Genomic DNA, 24,932 nt, shown 5'->3' with positions numbered 1-24,932 from the left:
TGAGCAAAGATACTAATAAAATAAACAATACTTTTCAGTACTGATGATGCAAAAAATAATAACGTTAACTCCACTGAAGTTATTTGTAACTAAACTAACGAGCCAATTTTGTAAAATGTAAGGAGTAGAAAGTACTGATATTTATGTTAAATTATAAGGAGTAAAGGAGTAAAGGAATTATAAGGAGTATTACTAGAAGGAAGATACATTTCGTTTCTGCACTTATTCTTTTTATTCATAACTTTGTTCCGGGAGCTACTCACAAATTGCACTTTAACCAGGGCAGTTTGAAGCGCGCTGTACGCAATCACCAGCCGTTATTAAATAATAATTGTTGGCTTTTAGCACAGGTAGTGAGTGATAGTTTGGTTTCGATTTGAGTCGTTGGCAGACCGTTGCGTTGATTAATCTTTGGGATAATTATAAGGGCGGACTGTATATTTAATGCCGAGCAAGTTAGCCGGCCATTAGGAGAAGCGCGTCGGTCATAGAAGGAGCTCGAATCGCAAGTAAGTCTATCCGAAATACTCTGTATTTGCTGTATTGCTTGGTGTTTTAATTACTAGAAGGAAGATACATTTCGTTTCTGCACTTATTCTTTTTATTCATAACTTTGTTCCGGGAGCTACTCACAAATTGCACTTTAACCAGGGCAGTTTGAAGCGCGCTGTACGCAATCACCAGCCGTTATTAAATAATAATTGTTGGCTTTTAGCACAGGTAGTGAGTGATAGTTTGGTTTCGATTTGAGTCGTTGGCAGACCGTTGCGTTGATTAATCTTTGGGATAATTATAAGGGCGGACTGTATATTTAATGCCGAGCAAGTTAGCCGGCCATTAGGAGAAGCGCGTCGGTCATAGAAGGAGCTCGAATCGCAAGTAAGTCTATCCGAAATACTCTGTATTTGCTGTATTGCTTGGTGTTTTAATTACTAGAAGGAAGATACATTTCGTTTCTGCACTTATTCTTTTTATTCATAACTTTGTTCCGGGAGCTACTCACAAATTGCACTTTAACCAGGGCAGTTTGAAGCGCGCTGTACGCAATCACCAGCCGTTATTAAATAATAATTGTTGGCTTTTAGCACAGGTAGTGAGTGATAGTTTGGTTTCGATTTGAGTCGTTGGCAGACCGTTGCGTTGATTAATCTTTGGGATAATTATAAGGGCGGACTGTATATTTAATGCCGAGCAAGTTAGCCGGCCATTAGGAGAAGCGCGTCGGTCATAGAAGGAGCTCGAATCGCAAGTAAGTCTATCCGAAATACTCTGTATTTGCTGTATTGCTTGGTGTTTTAATTACTAGAAGGAAGATACATTTCGTTTCTGCACTTATTCTTTTTATTCATAACTTTGTTCCGGGAGCTACTCACAAATTGCACTTTAACCAGGGCAGTTTGAAGCGCGCTGTACGCAATCACCAGCCGTTATTAAATAATAATTGTTGGCTTTTAGCACAGGTAGTGAGTGATAGTTTGGTTTCGATTTGAGTCGTTGGCAGACCGTTGCGTTGATTAATCTTTGGGATAATTATAAAAGCGTCCACACCTGCTATCCCTCAAGCAGTGATCAGGGTGTATTTAATAAGCGTGTCAGCGCTGTCGCGGTAGCGTCAGCGGGAGCGTTCAGCCCTCGTGTTCAGCCACCGTAGAACGAACACCGAGAACGCACTTAAGTATTGATTTTTTTCTCTATCCTCTTTCTCCTTCTCTCTCTTCTCACAATGTGCTTTCAATACATACCCACTATTTCTACCCCTCGCTCCACTATCAGACGCAGACGGCAGCGCAACCCTGCTAATCTGCGTCCCATTCCTTCCTCTACTAATATCCCTCCCTCCTTTTCTCTGGGTCTATGGAATTGTCAGTCAGCTGTAAACAAAGCTGACTTCATTCCAGCCTTCGCCACTCATTCCAATCTGAATATCTTGGCCTTGACTGAGACCTGGATCCGTCCAGAAGACTCAGCAACTCCTGCTGCTCTCTCTAACAATTTCTCTTTCTCACACACCCCTCGCCACACTGGCAGAGGTGGAGGCACAGGTTTTCTTACCACAAATAATTTGAAATACTCAACCCACACCTCTCTCTGTAATAACATCTCATTTGAATACCATGCTATTACAGTTACAGCTCCTGCTAAAATCCATCTTGTAGTCATGTACCGCCCTCCAGGTCAATTGGGCACCTTTGTTGAGGAACTAGATGTGCTGCTGTCCTCATTCCCTGAGGACGGCAGCCCACTTGTAATCCTTGGTGATTTCAACATCCACCTGGACAAACCGTATGCTACAGATTTTCACTCCCTTCTATCCTCATTCGATCTCAAACTTCTTACTACCTCACACACACACAAATCTGGCAACCAACTTGACCTCATCTACATACGCAACTGCACTACAGAAAACACTTTGGTCAAACCCTTACACTTCTCGGATCACTACTTCATCACATTTAATCTACATCTCACTACTCTTATGCTTCCACCTCCTCTACCAGTTAGTTTCAGACGAAACCTGCGTTCTCTTTCTCCCTCTCACCTCTCCTCCGTTGTATCATCCTCTCTTCCGTCACCCACACAATTCTCCTCTATGGATGTCAACACTGCAACAGACACTTTATGTTCCACTTTAACCACTTGTCTAGATACTATCTGCCCTCTGTCTTCTAGGCCAGCTCGCGCTACTCCCTCTAACCCTTGGTTATCTGATGTTCTTCGTGAACACCGGACCAAACTTAGGGCAGCAGAGAGAAAATGGCGCAAATCAAACGACCCATCTGACCTGAGTAAGTACCAATCTCTGCTCATTTCCTTCTCACAGGACGTCCATACAGCTAAATCCGCATATTTCCACAACAAAATCAACAGCACCTCAGACTCACGCACTTTTCAGAACTTTCACCTCTCTCCTCTGTCCCCCTCCACCACCTCCCACCACCTCTCTTTCTGCAGACGATCTTGCCAATTTTTTCACAAACAAAACCACACTCATCAGCAGTCAGTTCACACCTCCACACACACACACTTTTGAATCAGCCACATCCACAGCCAAACATCTTCTCTCCTCCTTCTCTACACTCACTGAGGACGAAGTATCTAAGCTTCTCCTCTCCAGCCATCCCACTACCTGCCCTCTAGATCCCATCCCCTCACATCTCCTACAAGCCATCTCCCCTACACTCTTACCAGCACTCACACACATCATCAACACATCTCTCTCCACCGGCATCTTCCCCACCACATTCAAGCAGGCTCGGGTAACCCCACTGCTTAAAAAACCCACATTAGACACATCACTTGTAGAGAACTACAGACCTGTTTCTCTCCTACCATTCATTGCGAAAACACTTGAAAGAGTTGTTTTCAACCTGGTCTCATCTTTCCTCTCACAGACTAATCAACTGGACGTAAACCAGTCAGGCTTCAAAAAGGGCCACTCAACTGAGACGGCATTACTGTCAGTTACTGAAGCCCTGCAGCTGGCTAAAGCTGCATCCAAATCATCAGTCCTCATCCTCCTTGATCTGTCTGCTGCCTTTGACACTGTGAATCATCAGATTCTTCTGTCCACCCTCTCATCACTGGGCATCACAGGGACTCCACTCCACTGGTTTGAGTCCTATCTCACAGGTAGGTTTTTTAAGGTTGCCTGGAGAGGAGAGGTATCCAAAACACATCAACTGACCACGGGGGTTCCTCAGGGCTCAGTGCTTGGACCTCTCCTCTTCTCCATTTACACTACATCACTGGGACCCATCATTCAGGCACATGGTCTCTCTTATCATTGCTATGCTGATGACACACAGCTCTACCTCTCATTTCAACCAGATGATCCCACAGTAGCTGCACGAATCTTAAACTGTCTGGCGGACATCTCGGCATGGATGAAAAAACATCACCTGCAGCTCAATCTAGCAAAGACTGAGCTGCTTGTTTTCCCTGCTAACCCCACCATACAACACGATTTTACCATCCAGCTAGGTTCATCTCTGATTACTCCTTCGGGGTCGGTCAGAAATCTTGGAGTAATCTTTGATGACCAGCTGTCCTTCAAAGACCACATCTCAAAGACAGCTCGGTCATGCAGGTTTGCATTGCACAATATCAGGAAAATCAGACCGTTCCTTACGGAGCATGCAACACAGCTTCTTGTCCAAGCCCTGGTCATTTCTAGACTTGACTATTGCAATGCGCTTCTGGCTGGACTTCCATCTTGTGCAATCAAACCGCTGCAAATGATCCAGAACGCTGCATCACGTCTTGTATTCAATGAGCCCAAAAGGGCTCATGTCACACCTCTATTCATCTCTCTGCATTGGCTACCACTCGCTGCCCGGATCAAATTCAAAGCCCTGATTCTTGCTTATGGATCTTCCACAAGCGCAGCACCCGCATACTTCAACTCACTCCTACGCGTCTACACACCAACCAGAAGCCTTCGCTCAGCTAATGAGCGAAGGCTTGTGGTACCGTCACAGAGAGGCATGAAATCCCTCTCTCGAACTTTTTCTTTCATTGTTCCGGGTTGGTGGAACGATCTTCCGTCCTCCATACGCACAACAGAATCACTCACTTCGTTCAAAAGACAGGTAAAAACTCATCTCTTCCATGAGCACTTAATCTTACATTAAAAAAAAAAAATTATTTCCCCCTCTATTTCTCCTTTCTTCTTTCCTTTTCTGGTCTTTGCTACTCTGAGCAGTGTACAAATCTTAGTATTTAGGGCACTTTTTGTGTTTCGTTGCCTCTTCTTGACGGATCGCTTCCTGTTCTCCTGAGTTGTAAGTCGCTTTGGATAAAAGCGTCTGCTAAATGCATAAATGTAAATGTAAATGTAAATGTAAAAGTAAAAAGTAGACACAAAAATAAATAGTAAAGTAAAAGTAAAGTAAAGTAAAAAAAAAAGAAAAGAAAGAAAAAAAAAAGTCTACTTAAGTACAGTAACAAAGTATTTGTACTTCGTTACTTCCCATCTCTGCTTCAGAGGACACATTTTAAGGCAGTAAGGCATCAAGCTACGTCCAAATCTACTGTTATCTTCACTTTCTGTCTCCTATAAGACCTTCATCTGATCGATTATTAAAGGCAGCATACATGTAACCTTCACTGTCTTTGATATCCCACAATCCTTTGCTTTCCATTCTGTGACAGTTGAGCTGGGGAAAAAAGATGGCTTCCGAAAGTTGTGTTTGCTGGTCAGTTTGTGTGTAAATGTTTTTGTTTTTGTTTTTTTTACCAATATTTTCCACTTCTTATATTATTTCTAGTGAGAAATTACTAATGTATTAATTAAACATTTGTTTAGTTCTCGCCAAAGCTTTCTCTATTTTGCTTTTTCTCTAGTTTCGTTAGATGCCTTCGTGCACAAACGCTGCCTTACAAGCAATTGTTTCATAGGCAACGAGGCAATGAGTCAGCGGCCTAGATTTTCTACTAGGTTTTCGGACGCACCGTATATATGTTGAAGACATCTTTTTGACCAGCCGTGCAGAAGCTTCAGGTAATTAACTGACCCCACTCTGTCTGAACAGCCTAGCAACACAACAGCCAATCAGAAATCAACAATCATATCAAAACCCAATCAGAATTCAAAGGCCATTACAAGATATTCTAGACAGCAAATATGCCCTTATTTAAACTATTCAACGTTTATGGAGAGAATATTTCATAAACACTGCTTTCCTGATCAATTTAGTTTTCTATTTTACTACAGGTTTAGTCATTTCACGTTTCACTGAATGTGACAAATATGTTAATGTACAGTGAATCCAATAGTATCACCTGAGGATGTGATGAAGTCGTGCACCACTAGAGGGAGATGTTCAATAAACACTGACATCAATGAACGAACACAATCTCACAGTCAGTCTTCTCATGTGTCAAATAAACATACAGATGCTGTACATTTATTCTTACATTTTCATTTCTCTCATTCTAATAACTCACAGCATAACAAACAGTTTTCGGAAGTACAACTATATCATTGGTTTGGTGACTTTAGAACTGTTTATCTCTAGTCACCACTGAATATCGATATACTGTCTGTGTAAATCAGTGCACCTTTGCTGATATTAAAGCAAAAGTGAAGCACAGATAATCCTACATCTGTAAATATGTGGATGGTTGTTTATTGAATCCAAATACTCTGAATATTTTGGAAATAAATAAATGTGTTACCCTGTTTTGTTTTTCTTGATTTCCTTAAAATGTTTCTGTAGATTTTATTAAACAATTGATTGCAACGTTTTTGTTGGAGTTAGTTAAGAGTTCTACCTGCAAAGAACTTGTTCTTAAGCCTTCTAGAATTCTGACTAAAGCAGATGAAACAGGAAGAACAGGTCAAACAACCACACGCACACACACACACACACACACACACACACACACACACACAGGTAGTTCATTGAGGAAGTTGGCTGTAACAGCGGGAGAGTTCTTCAACGTAAGTACATTTATATACAACAGCTAGAAATGTGTTGTTTAGATTACATCCATGGTTATTATTTTGCAATTGGTTTTGAGGGTGTTTTTAGAAGTGGTTAACACTTTCTTTGCAAACGGGATGGGCGTTGTTGTTGTTACGACGCAATGGAAAATTAACCTGGATACATGGCGTCAGGGAAACAAACAATAAATGAAATGAGGTTTTATGGTGTTATAAACTCTGGAGATGCGCATCCATGCAAACAATTTTACCTGGCTTTCCAGCCGATGCGTCGACAGATTCGGTGAATGCTATTGTGTACAAAACACAAAAAAATATAATAAAACACCCAATCATGATGTGGCTCGCAAGCCATGCCCCACATTATTTTGAGAGGTCTGTTTTAATGGAAACTGATGATGATATTGAAATACATTTGAGCAAGTAAAGAAAATATGATTTATTTAGTTTCTTTGTGCTAGTGTATAGCCATTGTTATGACTATATTAATATATAAGAACTATATTTATGGTTTATGTTTTCACACACACAGGACTTGAACTGAATTTTCTATACATTTTTTCTTACCTTTGTTAATATTGTATATATATATATTTGTTTATTGGGTATGGGGTTGCTGGTTCAATACAATTTGGTTTAATATCTAAGTGGTTGTTGTGATAAGTTTTTTTGAGCACCTTTTAAGAAAAAGGGTTACCGTGATAGTTGTGTAAACTGCCTTTATCAGGCAGAGTGTTACAAGGTTATATACACTTTTATTATTAATAATAATTAATATAATTTGTTTTATTATTATGCAGTACTTTCAGACCTTTGCAATACTTACCCAATTTACTGGACACTGTTCTGCTTTTTTCTACAACTGCTTCATGAAACTCCTTGATTTCTGAGTAAAGCAGGTGTAACCGGTAGAGCAGATAAAAATGACAGTAGAAACAAACAAGAGCGTTACATCGGCAAGGAAAGAGCTTGATAGTTTCATGGTAAGTTTAAAGTGAATTGCTTTTCTGTATGTGGTGTCTACTGCCTTTATGTGAATTTTCCTCTTTTTTAAAGTATATGTTTTGGCAGGGCTAACAGCTTTCTGTATATAAAGAAGAGTGACGCTGGTTCTAAAATGAGTCTCAAAGAGAAAACAGAAGAGAGATGTTCTCAGTCCCAGAAATCTCCAGAACCAAGTTTTGTGTCCTTGAGGAGTAATGAATCCATGGGCGTTCCTTTTCATTTCAGTGATAAACCAGTGACTGATCCTATGTGAGTATAAACTGACAAGAACTGACAATAATGTAAAAATGTGTACCTTGAATGCAATGTAAGTCGCTTTGGATAAAAGCGTCTGCCAAATGCATAAATGTAAATGTAAATGTAAAAAAAACACACTAGATCAAGTTAGTTATTTAACTGTTAACATATTAGTTCATGTGTGAACATTCATTACAATACATACACAGAATAATTACATTTTATGACTTAAATTTTCATTCTGCATACAGCTGTAAACTATCAAATTGATGGAGGAGCCACAATTATATCTAGGGAAACCAATATATGGCATTATGCCATGTGAGAATTAATAACAAATATATGAGCCAATACAACAGATTGACTTAAACACATTAAACACCATCAATGTCATGTAATCTTCGCAAATGCAGGTTATTATATGCATACAGCATATCATTAATCTACAGTAGGTCTATGTAGACAGAGATGGAAATACTATCTATTATTTATAATATCCAAGCAATGCTGTCGGATTCTGTGATGTCTTGAAAGGCATATTCTCCAAGTTAAATGTGTCATATTGTATTTTTTACCTAACAACATATATAATTCCCTAATAACATATATGCATGTCTTTGACACATTGTGGTAATTAACAGATTAATTTACATAATCTCCAACTGATTTACAGTATCTCTGTAGTTAGTGGTGGACCATGAACCCTTCTATACACTTATTTTCCTTCTTGTTTCAGCAATGCGGTAACAGATGATCAGACTGCAGACCAGCAGCAGGATTCTCCTCAACCAATGGATGATGTTCTGCAGAGACTCAAAGACCAGCACAAATCCAGCATGAAGAACAAGTATGAGAGATTATTTGAGGGAATCAAACTCCAAGAGAATCAAACCCTCCTGAACAGGATCTACACACAACTCTACATCATAGAGGGAGAGAGTGAAGGAGTGAATGAAGAACATGAGGTTTTACAGATGGAGAAAACAACCAGAACACAACACTCACAAGACACTCCAATCGACTGCAATGACATCTTTAAAGCCTCACCTGAACCAGGATGTGAGGAGAAAGACCAGATCAAGACTGTTCTTACTAAAGGCATCGCTGGAATCGGAAAAACTGTCTCTGTGCAGAAGTTCATTCTGGACTGGGCTGAGGGAAGAGCCAATCAGGATGTAGATTTCATGTTTGTGCTTCCATTTCGAGAGCTGAACTTGATCCGAGATCATCAGTATAGTCTTCACAGACTTCTGCTGGACTTTCATCCTGAACTTCAAGATCTGGACTCAAAGATTTATGAGGAGTGTAAAGTTGTGTTCATCTTTGATGGTCTGGATGAGAGCAGAATGACACTCAGACTGTTTTCAGACTCTCCAAACATTTCTGATGTGACTGAGACTTCATCAGTGGGTGTGTTGATATCAAACCTCATGAAAGGAGAACTGCTTCCCTCTGCTCTCATCTGGATCACCTCCAGACCAGCAGCAGCCAAACGGATCCCCTCCAAATACATCAACCGTCTGACAGAGATTCAGGGATTCAATGAGCCTCAGAAGGATGAATATCTCAGGAAGAGAATCAGTGACGAGCATCAAGCCAGCAGAATCATCTCACACATCAGAAGAACAAGAAGCCTCCACATCATGTGCCACATACCCGTCTTCTGCTGGATCTCATCCACTGTGCTTCAAAAGCTCCTGGAAGAAGATCTGAATGTAGAAATCCCTCAAACTCTGACTGAAATGTACATCCACTTCCTGCTGATTCAGATCAACATGAGGAATGAGAAGTATGAAGAGAGAGATCCAGAGAAACTCCTGCAGTCCAAAAGAGAAGTGATTGTGAAACTTGCTGAAGTGGCTTTCAAACAGCTGATGAAGGGCAATGTGATGATCTATGAGGAGGACCTGAGAGAGAGCGGTATAGACGTCACTGACGCATCAGTGTATTCTGGGATCTGCACTGAGATCTTTAAGGAGGAATCTGTGATTCATCAGAGGAAAGTCTACAGCTTCATTCATCTGAGCGTACAGGAGTTTCTTGCTGCTTTCTATGTGTTTTACCATTATGTAATGAAAAATGTTGACACATTGCATTTTTGTGATCTGATGCATAATCTGCTTAGAGATGCAACTGATAAAGCCATTGAGAGTGAGAATGGACACCTGGATCTGTTCCTGCGGTTCCTGCTGGGCATCTCACTGGAGTCCAATCAGAGACTCTTACAGGATCTACTGACACAAACAGAGAACAGCTCAGAGAGCATCAGGAGAACCACACAGTACATTAAAGAGAAGATCAAAGATGGACATGAACTCTCCACTGAAAGATCCATCAATCTGTTCCTCTGTCTGCTGGAAGTCAAAGATCAGACTCTGTCCAGAGAGATTCAGGAGTTTGTGAAATCAGACAAACAATCAGAGAAGAAACTCTCTCCTGCTCACTGCTCAACAATCGCCTACATGCTTCAGATGTCAGAGGAGCCGCTGGATGAGCTGGACCTCAAGAAATACAACACATCAGATGAGGGTAGAAGAAGACTGATCCCAGCTGTGATCAACTGCAGGAAAGCCCTGTGAGTGTGTTATCTTGTTACAATAAAGTATTTACAGTTTTTGTTGTGCTTACTTGTACATATGGAGTATATTTGCTTATTCTCTTGTGCTGCTTTGTTTCAGTCTTGCTGGCTGTAATCTCACTGCTCAGCATTGTGAAATTGTGTCATCAGCTCTACAATCCTCTAATTCTGTCCTGAGAGAGCTAGATCTGAGTAACAATGACCTACACGAGTTAGGGGTGAAGCTGCTTTCTGATGGACTGAAGAGTCCAAACTGTCACCTGGAGATACTGAGGTTTTTAAGAGAATATACACTAAGGGATAATGTACAGTCTACTGGTCATAATGTTAATGTCTGTAGATGATCTGTCTGATGATCTCTGTCTGTAGGTTGTCTGGCTGTATGGTGACAGAGAAAGGCTGTCGTTATGTGTCTTCAGCTCTGAGTTCAAACCCCTCACACCTGAGAGAGCTGGATCTGAGCTACAATCACCCAGGAGATTATGGGGTCAAGCTGCTCTCTGACAAGCTGAAGGATCCAAACTATGAATTACAGATACTCAAGTATGTGAGGTTTTACTCAAAATCACAAGTCAGTTAAGTCAGTGCTTCTCAAACCTGTTCTGTACAGATATTTTGTAGAGAGTGAAGTTCTTTTAGATTTCGATTTTGGCTTCCAATGATTACGAAAACCAGATAATCAAGGTTAAACAATTATTGTGCAACTTGTTTGCATTAACTTGTTTGATTTTAAACAGTGTTATTAAAAGCAAATACAGCTGTAAAAGAGACACTGTTCCTCGTGTGGCTTTATGTTTGTGAGTTGGGACCAAAGGTGGATAAGCATAGGTGTAATTTGCAGGTGGGACGTGTGGGACATGTGCCCACCACTTTTTGAAACATCTTCCAGTACAGATGAATGTAATACAAATTAAACATCTTTATTTGAACAGCAGTATCATTCATCTGGCGCTGAAATGTGTTTCTGAAACCATGATGAGTACTTCTTCTGGTGGCTTGTGCACAGACGAGTGCTTCAATCTATCGCTAACAGTTGTGTAGACTGTATTCATTCTGTTGAAATCACCAAACTAAAATCCACCCAAACTTGTCCCTGCTCTTGATATACAATCACTGATTCTCTTAGTACCTTTTAATTTCAAATATTTGTTCCACCGTGGGACCTGGAGTCGCACAGATGCTAGTGCTAGCAAATTACTCTATATACCTGCATATAAGACGACCCCCCCCCCCCATTTTCCAGACTTATTTTTGTGTAACAAATATTTTATTTGAAAATTCTACTGATCATTCGTTGGATTTTTTTTTTAACACCATTCATTAAATATTTTGATTAATTTGTCACAAAATAAAGTGCACTCTGTCAATGAGTTCAGAAATGAATGCGTGACAAAAATGAATAACCTTTTCACAAAGATACAATAATTATGTAGGCTTATGTATGTATGTAATTGCGGTACTGTGTAGATAGATAGAAAATAACACATCTGACTTTAAAGTCTTGAAACAAACCAAACTGTAGTGTTGCAATAAGAACATCTGTGCAAATGGGCCTTTTTGCTGTCAGCACTTTAGTGTTTATTTAATTAATAACACTGTCACTAATTACGTAGCCTATCGTGTTGGCTCCCTCTACTGTTTCCTCCTGCTTTCTCCCTTTCCCACAGTGATATTGTCTATATCAAGAATATAAGACCCCCCATTTTTCAGTCTATTTTTAGAACTCAAACCCCATCTTATATTCGGGTATATACGTTACTGTAATACGGTTTGTAGATGGGAAGGAAGGAGGCGGGAACCGGCGAACATTTCACAAACATTTATTAACTCAAAATAAATAAACAAAACGAAAGTAAAACCGCGGACAGCCCCTCACGGACGACTGCCCGCAAACACACACAAAATAAAACGTGGGCAGCCCCTCACGGACGACTGCCCACAAACACATAAACAAAACATAACATAAAATTCCAGGCCTGGTCCTCTCTCGTCTTCCGCTGTCCTTGCTCCTCCTTATATGCTCCCGTCATATGGCCGCGAGACGAGACCGGTGTGCCACGCAGCTGGCACTCGTGAACGTTAATCACCGGCCCGCTCTCTCGGTCCCTCGCCCCGCTGCTTGCCACACCACAGTTACATTACCTCACGGACACAAATTAGTCAGTTCTGATATTACAGAGGAGCAGTGGGGTAAAGTAACAAATTACAAATACTCTCATTACTGTAATTGAGTAGTGCTTCTCAGGAATTGTTCTTTTTTAAGTAGTTTAAAAACAGTGTACTTTTACTTGAGTACATTTTAAGTGATGTATCAGTACTTTTACTGTGCTATTTTCCCTAAACCTGCTGTCGCTACATTATGTTTATTTATTTTCCTGTCAACATGATTGGCTAAGATAAATAATCAGTCCTGTGTATCCATGCCTCACACGCGTGACTCTCGTCAAATCAACCACAGTGACCAGCCTAGAGTGTGAGAGGCACACGCATGCTTAATGAAATTGGGTATGTGCTTCAAAATGCATTAGGCAATAACCGATCATCACTGCTAGATTTTTGTCCCTTACATCGATTTTGTTTAACATATAAACACAAACCTGCTTTTCTGTCAGTATATTGAAGTGCATATTTGTACACTTCAATAGTGTTCACACATGGCGATTTAAAATTGTAGTCTATGTATATAGCAAATAACTTTAATAAAACATAAGATTTATATTTAAATCAGGTTTATTTTTTAAATTGCAAGCAAAAATAATCAGTGGGAAAAATTGTGAGTTACTCTATTCTGATTTCTTAAATCTATTATTTTTACAGAAAAAAACATCTATTGAAATTAAAGCAGGACAATGAATGTGTCTTGAAAAGAAAGAACTAAAGAATTGTTAATGTACAACCTTTTTTGATTAACCGCAAATAAATATTTAAATACTGTTGATCTCAGGGTGTTTTTGTTCTTATTTAGAATCATCCATAAAAGAGTAAGCTACATTTTAAAATTAGCAGGGTATAAGGTGGAATAACATTCATAGCATAATACTCACTACTTACTACTCATGAGTACTTTTAAAAGGGCTACTTTTTACTCCTATTTTGAGTAGTATTTAGGACAGGTAATTTTACTCTACTACATTTTTTGACAAGTAACAGTACTTCTACTTGAGTATGCTTTTTCAGTACTCTTTCCACCACTGCAGAAGAGGCAGAGTGGACTATTTTACCTTTAAGTGAGTCGCACACGCTTACCCATAACAAAAAGTCTAGTAATAGTAATGAAGCTGCAACTTGTTAAAGGGGTGGTAAAACACAATTTCACTTTTATAACTTTAGCTAGTGTTGCTGTTTGAGCCCAAACAACATCTGCAAAGTTACAACGTTCAAATTTTAGCAATGGGAGATATTTGCTTTTAAAGAAACCCTCTCGTTACGTATGGTAACCCTCGTTCTCTGAAGGAGGGAAGGGAGACGTACGTCTGACGTCACCAACGAATCGGGATCACTTCTATGAGCCTGATCAGCTTCGAGATATAGACAACGAGCCAATAAACATTGGCATGCGTGGTTTGCATATCGCACCCTGCTTCGCGGCACCGGTATAAAGCGGAAAAGATCGCCAAGCACTGTTGTTTTTCACTGAGGAGCCAAACTAGTGACTCAGCCTGCAGTGATGGTACAGCAGCTGTGGCGAAGGGACGTACGTCTCCGTTCCCTCCTTCAGGGAACGATTGTTACCATATGTAACCGAGGTGTTCCCTTTCAGTCGGTCACATTCAACGTACATCGGATGTCACCGATGAATTGGGATCCCTTTGGAAAACGCCACAGTTACTACCACTTCCAGCGCACTGATAGAGCCCCTTAGACCTTGTCTGTTCTGGGCGGGGAAATTCACACAGGTAGAGTCACGCTGCTGTTCTGCAAGACCCATTCAGCAGACTATTGGATAACGCTGGGAAAGCGTGCCGCGGGGGGCCCTTGCGGAAGTCACATCTTGCCTGGAGAATACATGTATGTACTGACCGTGGGCAGTACAACATACGGAAGTCCCAGGTGTGGCCCAGGTCATTGTAGACAGTGAAGCATCACCAGACTGAGACAAGGGCTTGCCGTAGGAGCACTACCGTGGAGAATACACATATGGGACTGCCATGGGGGTCACAACATATGGAACCCTGCCTAAACTCAAGTTCCACCAACGCATACAAGTGTTAGACTTGGCATCAGGTGCTACGCCATGTTTGACTGCCGTAGGTTGCGGAGGACTCGACAGGGTTCGCGAGCCAGCACCTAGGAAGAAGCCACACCCCTGGTGGAGTGGGCTCTAACCACAAACGAGCTTATCTTGGGATTCATAGGCCAAGATGATGGCATCCAGTATCCAGTGGGCCATCCTTTGCTTGGAGACAGCCTTTCCCTTCTACTGGCCTTTGTACCAGACCAAGAGCTGCTCTGAGGTTCTAAAGCTTTGCGTTCTGTCTATGTAAATCTGTAGGGCACAGAGGGGACAGAGAAAAGCCAGGGCTGGGTCTGCCTCCTCTGAAGACAGTGCTTGCAGGTTCACCACCTGATCCCTGAAGGGAGTGGTGGGAACCTTGGGCACATATCCGGGCTGGGATCTCAGGATCACGTAAGATCAAGGCCAATGCAGTAATGAGCACCATCTTCAGAGACAGGATTTTCAACTCTGCTGACTACAAAGGCTCAAAGGGTGGTCTCTGCAGTGCGGTCAGCACCAGAGACAGGTCCCAAGAGAGAGAATCTCCGGGGTTTTTTTTTTGTCTCCTCGCCCTACTCAGGAACCTGACGATCTGTTCGTGCTTTCCTAAGGACTATCCACCTACCAAATCATGATTAGCAGCAGTGTAAACCTTGAGGTTGGAGGGGGACAGCCTTCTCTCCAACCCATCTTGTAGGAAGGAAAGCACGCCACTGACCATCTTCGGGGGTTTTCTCAGTGAGAAGAGCACCAGTCAATGAACAGGTTCCACTTCAATACATGCAGGTGCCTCATAGAGGGCGCTCTAGTGGAAGTGATGGTGTCTACCACAGCCTGTGGCAGGTCGCCTAGAACCTCCGTCAGATGGTGCCCCGTCTCTGAGTCAAGAGGTCCTTCCTCAGAGGAATGGGCCATGGAGGTGCTGTTGCGAGAAAAACTAGTTTCAGGAATCAAGTCCTGTTGGGTCAATACAAAGCTAACAAACAGGACCTGCTTCTTGTCCTCCCTGACCTTGCACAGAGTCTGTGCGAGAAGGCTCATAGGGGAAACGCATACTTGCATAGGCCCCGAGGCCAGCTGTATGCCAGGGCATCCGTGCTGAGGGTCCCCTCGGTCAGGGAATAGAACAACTGGCAATGGGCCGTCTCCTGGGTGGCAAACAGGTCTACCTGTGAAGTGGCTCAATATCAGCTGGACCACCTGGGGATGGAGTCTCCACTGTCCTGGGAGCACTGGCCGTAGTGAGAGCTCGTCGGCTGCAACAACACAAGATCATCCACTTCTCCTGATATATGTGACATTACATGATGTTTTATTAAAAAAAAAATCTGTAGTAGCATGTGCAGATAATTAAACATATGAAATAAAACACAAGTGTAGCAAGCTCAGATTATTAAAGCTAATTAAACACGAGGGGAGCACATCAAGCTAATCAATTTAATCAATGATAAGAGGTGTATATGTTACGCCTCTGTAAAAGAGGAAATACAAAGAACAACACGGACACCATCAGAATCAGAATCAGAATCAGAATCAGAAAGAGCTTTATTGCCAAGTGTGCTTTCACACACAAGGAATTTTTTTTGGTGCTGAAGCTTCCAGTGCACATAAACAATACAATACAACACGGTAATAAAAAATTCTAAGAATAAAAATATGAAGAAAAATATGAACAGTATAAGGTCACGGTTACGTTTAGTCAGAAGACATAGATTATGAGCATTTACAGTATTTGGGTGGAGAGAATAAATATAAATATAAATAATAAATAATATAAGTAATATAAGTAATCACCTGAGTTTAGGAGATATTGCACTAAAAAGTGGGAATAATTGCACTTACAGGCATTTGCCTTGGGGGGGGGGGGGGGGGGGGGGGTTAACTGTTCAAGAGGGAAATGGCCTGTGGGAAGAAACTGTTCCTATGCCTAGATGTTCTAGTGGCAAGTGATCGGAGTCGCCGTCCTGACGGTAACAGTTCAAACAAGAGGTGTCCGGGGTGAGTGGAGTCTGTGATGATTTTACCCGCTCTCTTCCTCACTCTGGAAGAGTACAGGTCCTGGAGGGTTGGCAGTTTGGCACCAATAATCCTCTCTGCAGTCCGGATGGTACGTTGCAGTCTCCTGATGTCTGATTTGGTAGCTGAACCAAACCAGACAGTGATGGAGGTGCATATAACCGACTCAATGACAGCTGAGTAGAACTGAATCAGCAGGTCCTGTGGCAGGTTGAACTTCCTCAGCTGACGAAGGAAGTACAGTCTCTGCTGGGCCTTTTTCACATTGGAGTCAATGTGATTGTCCCACTTCAGGTCCTGAGAGATGGTAGTTCCCAGGAACCTGAATGACTCCACTGCGTCCACAGTGCTGTTCATGATGGTGAGTGGGGGGAGTGCTGGGATGTTCCTCCTGAAGTCCACTATCATCTCCACCGTTTTGAGCGCATTCAGCTCAAGGTTGTTATAACTGCACCAGACAGCCAGCTGTTCAACCTCCAGTCTGTAAGCAGACTCGTCACCGTTCTGGATAAGGCCGATGACAGTGGTGTCATCTGCAAATTTCAGAAGCTTGACAGAGGAGTCTTTAGAAGTGCAGTCATTGGTGTACAGGGAGAAGAGCAGTGGGGAGAGAACGCAACCCTGGGGGGCACCAGTGCTGATTGTAAGAGTGCTGGATGTGAGTTTACCCAGTCTCACTCGCTGCTGCCGGTCTGTCAGGAAGCTAGAGATCCATTGACAGATTGAGGATGGTATGGAGAGCTGGGTCAGTTTGGCTGTGAGGAGATCAGGCATGATGGTATTAAAGGCCGAACTGAAGTCCACAAATAGGATCCTTGCATAGGTCCCAGGTCTGTCGAGATGTTGCAGGATATAATGCAGTCCAATGTTGACTGCATCATCCACAGACCTGTTTGCTCTGTAGGCAAATTGAAGAGGATCCAGCAAGGGTCCAGTGATGTCCTTTAGGTGGGCCAATACCAGTCTTTCAAATGACTTCATGACAACAGACGTGAGAGCAACAGGTCTGTAGTCATTTAGTCCAGTGATTTTGGTTTTTTTGGGGACGGGAATGATTGTGGAGCGTTTGAAGCAGCTGGGAACTTCACACTGCTCCAATGATCTGTTGAAGATCTGCGTGAAGACTGGGGCCAGTTGGTCAGCGCAGGCTTTCAAACAAGCAGATGAGATGCCGTCTGGGCCTGAAGCTTTCTTGATCTTCTGTTTTTTGAAGACTCGGCTCACGTCCTCCACACAGACCTTAAGCTCAGGTTGGATGGCAGGAGGGGGGAGAAGAGGGGGTGCAGGAGGTGATGGTGAGGGTGTGAAGTGCAGATCAGGGTGGGTGTGAGGTGTGAGACTGGGCTTTTCAAACCTGCAGTAGAATGCATTCAGATCTTCAGCCAGTTGTGGATTCTCTACAGCTCGGGGGGATGGTGACTTGTAGTTGGTGATGTTCCTCAGGCCTTTCCAGACTGATGCAGGGTCGTTGGCTGAAAACTGGTTTTTCAGCTTTTCAGAGTAGCTTGTTTTAGCAACTCTGATCTCCTTTGTCAGTCTGTTCCTGGCTTGGTTATACAAGATCTTATCCCCACTTCTGTAAGCATCCTCTTTGGCATGACGAAGCTGTTTGAGTTTCCCAGTAAACCATGGTTTATCATTTGTGAATGATAAGAATGACTGGGTAGGAATGCATGTATCCTCACAGAAACTGATGTATGATGTTACAGTATCTGTGAGCTCATCCAGATCGGTGGTAGCAGCTTCAAAAACAGTCCAATCAGTGCAATCGAAGCAGGCTTGTAAGTTCTGCTCTGCTTCATTAGTCCATCTTTTTACAGTCCTTATTACAGGTTTAGCTGATTTCAGTTTCTGCCTGTAGGTCGGTATAAGATGAACCACACAGTGATCAGACAACCCCAAAGCTGCCCGTTGGACGGAGTGATATGCATCTTTTATTGTTGTATAACAGTGGTCCAGTATATTACTGTCTCTGGTGGGACATGTAACGTGCTGTCTGTATTTTGGCAGTTCACGGGAGAGATTTGCTTTGTTAAAATCTCCAAGAATGATTAAAAGAGAGTCTGGGTAGCTTTGTTCTGTTTCAGCGATTTGTTCAGCCAGCTGCTGCAGTGCCGCGTTCACACACGCGTCTGGAGGAATGTAAACATTCACGAGAACGAACGAGGAAAACTCTCGTGGCGAGTAAAAAGGTTTACAGTTTATGAAAAGTGCCTCTAAGTTAGGAGAGCACATCTTCTTCAGCGTTGTTACATCTGAACACCAACTTTCGTTAATGTAGAAACACAATCCACCACCTCTCGTTTTCCCTGTAAGTTCCGTGATGCGATCCGCTCTGAACAGCTGGAAGCCCGGCAGATGTAGTCCGTTGTCCGGAATGGCTTCACTCAGCCAGGTTTCAGTGAAGCACAGTGCAGCAGAGTTATTAAAGTCCCTGTTAATGCGGGAGAGGAGAATAAGTTCGTCCGTTTTGTTAGGAAGGGATCGGAGATTCGCAAGATGAATACTGGGGAGTGCAGTGCGGAGGCCGCGCGAGCGGAGTTTAACCAGCGCGCCGGCTCGCTTCCCTCGTTTGCCATGTAGATTCAGTCAATCCCATGTTGTAATGCATTTATCATGAACAGCATAACATATTTACACAGTATCACACTTAAACATGTTATTTTCCCTTTGCGCGACATAATGTCTCTCTAAGAAACTACACAATTTGGAAAAATATCAGCTGGTCAATTATAACTCCATATTACTAAAATATTTGAGTTAACCTTTAAAGTCCATTGCCAAAAATACACCTCAATATGTTTACAGCATCTTAAACAGTATTGGCAAATAACCTTGAGAAAAAGTACATTTAATAAAACAGATTAATTAGACAAAATAGATTTAACTTTACTTAGAAACAAACACCAAAATAGAAGATAATCTGTAATGCTTAATACTGCCATTTTATAGTCATTCATTCAGAAGACACTTACCATTTTACCCTCAGTAGTTGTGTTGCACTTAAACGGATAAACTATCTTGCCTCTTTCACATTAAACACTAATTTCTCTTAAATTTTAACAATAGCACTTTTACCTTATCCCTATATAAAACGTGTACACAGAGAGAAAACGGCAGCTGCGGTGTTTACATGCTTTAACTTCAATCCAGGTGCTATACCATGTGCTACGAAACTAGCACGGGCTAGACTGGTACAGCACTTCACGTTTAGTCTGTTAAATGCGCTTACATAAATTACTTCAATCATTAACATTTACTCTGCGCATATTCCTTCCAGTGTTAAACACATACATAAATCGTTTAAACATAGTACAACCCTTGTTCTTACCTGTAAAATAGGAAATAGAAAGAACAACAAGGACATGATGTAGATTCAGTCAATCCAATGTTGTAATGGACGAATGTAAGCCACACTGAACAAGGCATTAGCAGTCGATCACAAACTCGTACTTAAACTTACGGTAAAAGAAAGTGAGACTTATATAAACAAGCAAACACTGCATATTGTGAATTTCCCCAAAATGTTATACAAATAAATAAAACAACATTTTGAGCTCGGATCATCTTTTTATACTGTTCATCTCTTTAGCCTCTTTTACCCAAAAAGCAATGGATTACCGATATACAGGCCATAGGTGTATTTTACCTTTCTCCTGTTTATGGACTATTTTAAGTATCTTTCGACTTTCTTTACTCTATTTAATTTAATGTACGTCATGAAGTGAGGGAACAGGGTAGAAAATGGTTGTGTAAGTTGATCGGTAAAGTTATCACGGGGTGTGGGCATCCATGCCACCATTATGTTTTTTAAAAAACATCTTAAGACACATCTCTTCCAATTGCACCTGACCAATAAAGAATAGCACTTAACTATCCATTAATTTTTGTTGTTTGTCCAAAAAAAAAAGTGTACTGTACTAATTAACTGAGACTTCTTACAGCTCTTACAGGTTGTTGGCCTTGTTTGTTTCGTTGCTTCTATTACTCTCCCCTTTTTTGTAAGTCGCTTTGGATAAAAGCGTCTGCTAAATGATTAAATGTAAATGTATGTGTTTAACATTACATTACTGATGGTGCCTGCTAGATTTATCCCACAAGATCATCCACTTCTCCTGATATAGGGTGAATTTAAGGTTATTGGGACGCTTTTTGGTATTTGGATGACTTGGGAAAAGTGACCCAATCACCCTGAATTAACCCTATTGAGACATTACGTAATGGAACAGTGTAGAAAATTATTGTGTTAGCTGATCGGTAAAGTTATCATGTGCTGTAAACGTCTGCGCCGTAGTTATATGTTTACAACACTGACGAAGATGGGGCCTGCTGGATTTACAACCTAAGATCTTTCACTTCTCCTGATATATGTGACATGTTTGTGATAAAAATAAAACATGAACACATTACAGTGCACCCCACAAACACAATTAAGCTTTCGAAAGAATGTGTTTTACCACCCCTTTAATAACAGTGGTGCTTAGAAATCGGATATTCCCTCATGCTTAGCTCCCTGCTCCAGTCATGGAGTCCTCCGTATGATCTGCCCTGACTGATTTGAAGAAAATCCTACTTACTCCTAATGTGACACTAAGGGTGCATTCACACTTGTATTTTGGTTCATTTGGTCCGGAAACATAGCGAGCCATGTTGCCATGCCCATCTCTGTACTCAGCCGAGATGGGCAGATGTGTAACCAGTGCTAAAGTGGTCTCATATCCATCAATCTGAGCTGTGTGACAGCGGCTATGGATGCCATATGCCCTCGGAGCCTCTAAAATTGCTTCAGTAGAACGTATTCAGGCACTTTCACACTGAACGAGCATGAGCATTGCGATGTCATGATCGCATCTCTCCAATCAAGAACTTGAAAATGGTAGAGGCACCCATATGCTGTTACTTATAGGTTACAGTAGGACTGCCAATCTTGTACCTGGAGATTTAACTTTCCGCAAAGATCAGCTCCAGCCCTGATCAAACACTCATGTGACTAAAACTGATTTTTTCCCCCCTAAAAAAAGTCATTCTAAAAATTATGCCACGTATGTTGGTAGGTTTTTGTATAGCCCAGGCACCATATTAGCTACTATTTTAAACCGGAGTAGGTGTGTTATCCAAGCATTAATGGCAAGGAAAGCACCTTACACTTGTGAGCGTCACATATGATTTGTTTGTGTCTGTTTCTCCCTCATATCTGCTTCAAGGTCTTTATGATAACGTGGCATTTCTTTGTTTAGAATCCAGTATTCCTGTAATTCGATTGTCGATTCGATTCGATTTTATGAGTTTAAAAAATAAGTCTGTTTTTGTGTAGAATTGAGGCATTTCCATTGGGTGTATTTTCAATTCGCAATTTCAGTTTGCGATATTTGAATGGTAATGGAAACACGGCTACTGAGATATATGGCTCTACACAGATTTGTGTTAAAACGTTATTCATATAAATATGACTCTTTATATTAATGGACTGCATGTGAATAACTATTCCAACTATTTATGATTAATTTTGTCTGTATGTTTGTTTAATTTTAGTTTTGATCATGGAGGGCCCTTCAGGATCAAACCAGGACTACAAAAGTGTAGGTTCTTTCTCTGACACACTCTTGCACATTTACTGAAAACAAATATGATTAATAAAGTGTTTTTATTTGTCCTTTTCTGTTCAGATGCCTGTAATCTCACACTGAATCCAAACACAGCAAACACTCATCTCATCCTGTCTGAGGGGAACAGAAATATCAAATTTGTGAAAGATCATCAGCCGTATCCTGATCATCCAGAGAGATTTGCTGATATTCCTCAGGTTCTGTGTCGAGAGAGACTGACTGGACGCTGTTACTGGGAGGCTGAATGGGGCTCCAGGGATGTTGAACAGGGCTCTTGGGCTCGTATAGCAGTGGCCTATAAAGGAATCAGCAGGAAAGAAGGGACTGTCTGTAAGTTTGGATACAATGACAAATCCTGGTGCCTTTTCTGCACTGGTAATGGATTTGCTGTTTGGCACAATAATGTTTGTGATAACATGCCAACCCATGTACCGCAATTTAATAGAGTTGGAGTGTATGTGGATGTGCCTGCCGGCACTCTGTCCTTCTACAGCGTCTCTGACAACACATTCACACACTTACACACATACAACACCCCATTCACTGAACCCATCTATGCTGGATTTAAGGTTTTTGAGTCAGAACTGTCTCTGTGTCCGATTTAACAACAAACAAAGGCTTAAATGCCAAGCTAGACTGAGTACAGATGTAACGGTGAGCAATTGTAACACTAAATATTTCCTTTCTCATGCAAGCTGCACAGAGATGATGATTGTATATGTACATTCACACTGTAATAGAGACAGTTCTCAGAAAGTCATTTTGTTATTATAAAAGCATCTGATTTAAAAAGTAATCACGATTTTATTCTGGCCAGCATTTCTGCACAACAGCAAAAACAAAAAAAAACTATTTTATTCAGTCTATCCAGAGAGATAGCCATCGGGGGTCAGACTGGTGAACTGTAACGCATTTTGACCGGTCTGCGTATGAAACTGGATGAAATATCACTCCATGAACCGGACGCACCACAGTGATGATCAGTGACTGATTGATTTATTATGATCAGGACAAATTACCGAAGATAAACGAAATGGATTCAAATATTGCTTTTTCATCACTTCACTTCATCTTGTCCCTATTTCTCTTGGATGGGGGGCCAGCTTGACATCTGGATCTTGCTATCGTTCCGTGTGCACTGCCATATCTCCCTTCAAGGACAAGCCACAGAACTGAACTTGTAAACATTTTAAATTATGGCTAACATTCTCCTACAACAAAAGTTTAACACAACTCTTACTCGCATCATACAGAATTTGGATTTGATCTTGCTTCACGGCTCATACTCAATTTGTACAGCCGATGCAGTTTAGACCAAAGCCTTCTTATGACAATACAGTTGTTTAGCAGTGCTCTGTTTTGGGTCCTCTCTTGTTTATTGTTTATCTTTTACCCTTTGGTAATATTTTTTAGGATATTTGGTATTCAGTTCCATTAATATGCTGATGACAACCAACGTTACATGTCCTCCAAACCTACCTCTACTTTTCCTCAATCTGTCCTCTTAGATTGTTTGACAGACATAGAAGAGTGGTTTACATCGAAATCTTAAGACAAAAATCCTTCTTGTTGGCTAAAAACCCAAATCTACATCTTTATCTGTGAATATTGATAACTTACCAGTGTCTGTTTGTTTCTAAACAGGTTAAAAGTTGTCATCTTTTATAATTCTTAGCACATATAAACAGTGTCTTTCACTCTGCATATTTCCACATACGTAAAATTAACCAACTTTGTTCGGCTCTCTCAGTAAAGAGCACTGCGATTCTTGTTCATGCTTTAGTCCTATCCTGTAATGATTACTGCAATGCTTTTTTATGGCCTGCCTTCAAAGCTTCTCTGCAGCCTCCAGCTAGTACATAATTCAGCTGCTTGAATCATCTGCAGATCTCCACTAGCTGAACACACTACTTCCATACTAGAACACTTGCATTGGTTCCCAATTAAATATCATATTGATTTTAAAAATCTTTTTTACAAGGCACTTGTTAATCTTGCCCCTTCATACTTATCTAACCTTCTTCATATTTACACTCCTACCTGTACTTTAAGATCATCTTCTGCACTGACTCTTGTTCTCCCTTGAACTCACACTACTTCTATGGGGTCCAGAGCCTGTAGTCCTGCATTTATGGAACTTGCTTCCACAGGATGTGCGAAACAGTGAAAGTATTTAGTGTTTTTAAATCTCGCCTTTAGACCCATCTTTTTATGAGTTTATATGATTACTTTTATGCTTGTATCCTGTAATATTGATTATTTGTTTAATGGTGATGGTTTTGTGTCTGTAAGTTGGCCTTCAATGTCATGTTAGGGGTCTTTAAATAAAATGTATATTAATAGCAATTGACAGTAATACACTTCATGTAAGAAACTTCATGTCTCTCTAACACAAACACACACATCGATCAATGCTTTCTACCTCCGTAATATATGTTTATGAAAAAGTATGATGACATCTGTATACTTATTATATTATTTTAAGACTTACTTTATACATTATATAATGGATGATTTTAATGACAAAATTAGCAAATGCAAACTATAATTGATGTAAATATTTAGAAAAAACACGCTGTAAAACAAATGTTAAAATATAGTCAATCATATAAGAACAATTGACGTCTTCTTTATCAAGATTCATTTTAAGTGTATAATACTGAATTTAAATTTTCAATGAGTCATTAAAACAATGCAAAATTAAAGTTAATTTTGCAAAGTTAAAGTTAAAGTTAAATTTGCAAAGTTAAAGTTAAATTAAAGTAAATTAAAGTTGTTATTCCCTGGATCTTCTTTGAATCAAATTCTCAGTCATGGATGGTTCTAGTG

General features: G+C 40.9%; 1 protein-coding gene across 1 annotated transcript; it reads left to right on the top strand.

Annotated features, from left to right (window-relative positions):
* The first annotated feature begins 6,370 nt into the window (after nt 1-6,370).
* Nucleotides 6,371-24,524, top strand: LOC137072665 (NLR family CARD domain-containing protein 3-like). The gene is made up of 8 exons (XM_067440568.1): nt 6,371-6,442; nt 7,342-7,428; nt 7,517-7,699; nt 8,424-10,262; nt 10,366-10,539; nt 10,635-10,808; nt 22,030-22,076; nt 22,164-24,524. The coding sequence occupies exons 3-8, from the start codon at nt 7,563-7,565 to the stop codon at nt 22,706-22,708; spliced, it is 2,916 nt and encodes a 971-aa protein (XP_067296669.1). The 5' UTR covers nt 6,371-6,442; nt 7,342-7,428; nt 7,517-7,562; the 3' UTR covers nt 22,709-24,524.
* Nucleotides 24,525-24,932: the final 408 nt, after the last annotated feature.

Source organism: Pseudorasbora parva, chromosome 4 (assembly GCF_024679245.1).
Source record: "Pseudorasbora parva isolate DD20220531a chromosome 4, ASM2467924v1, whole genome shotgun sequence".
Taxonomy (NCBI): Eukaryota; Metazoa; Chordata; class Actinopteri; order Cypriniformes; family Gobionidae; genus Pseudorasbora; species Pseudorasbora parva.
Note: the sequence above shows the minus strand (reverse complement) of the source record. Positions and strands in the feature narration are given on the sequence as shown.

Bases quoted from the DNA above. Each gene is read 5' to 3' on its own strand.
- LOC137072665 (XM_067440568.1), top strand. From the start codon at position 7,563: ATGAGTCTCAAAGAGAAAACAGAAGAGAGATGTTCTCAGTCCCAGAAA. The intron at 7,700-8,423 runs GTGAGTATAAAC...TTCTTGTTTCAG, and splicing joins AAACCAGTGACTGATCCTAT to CAATGCGGTAACAGATGATC. The intron at 10,809-22,029 runs GTATGTGAGGTT...GTTTAATTTTAG, and splicing joins TATGAATTACAGATACTCAA to TTTTGATCATGGAGGGCCCT.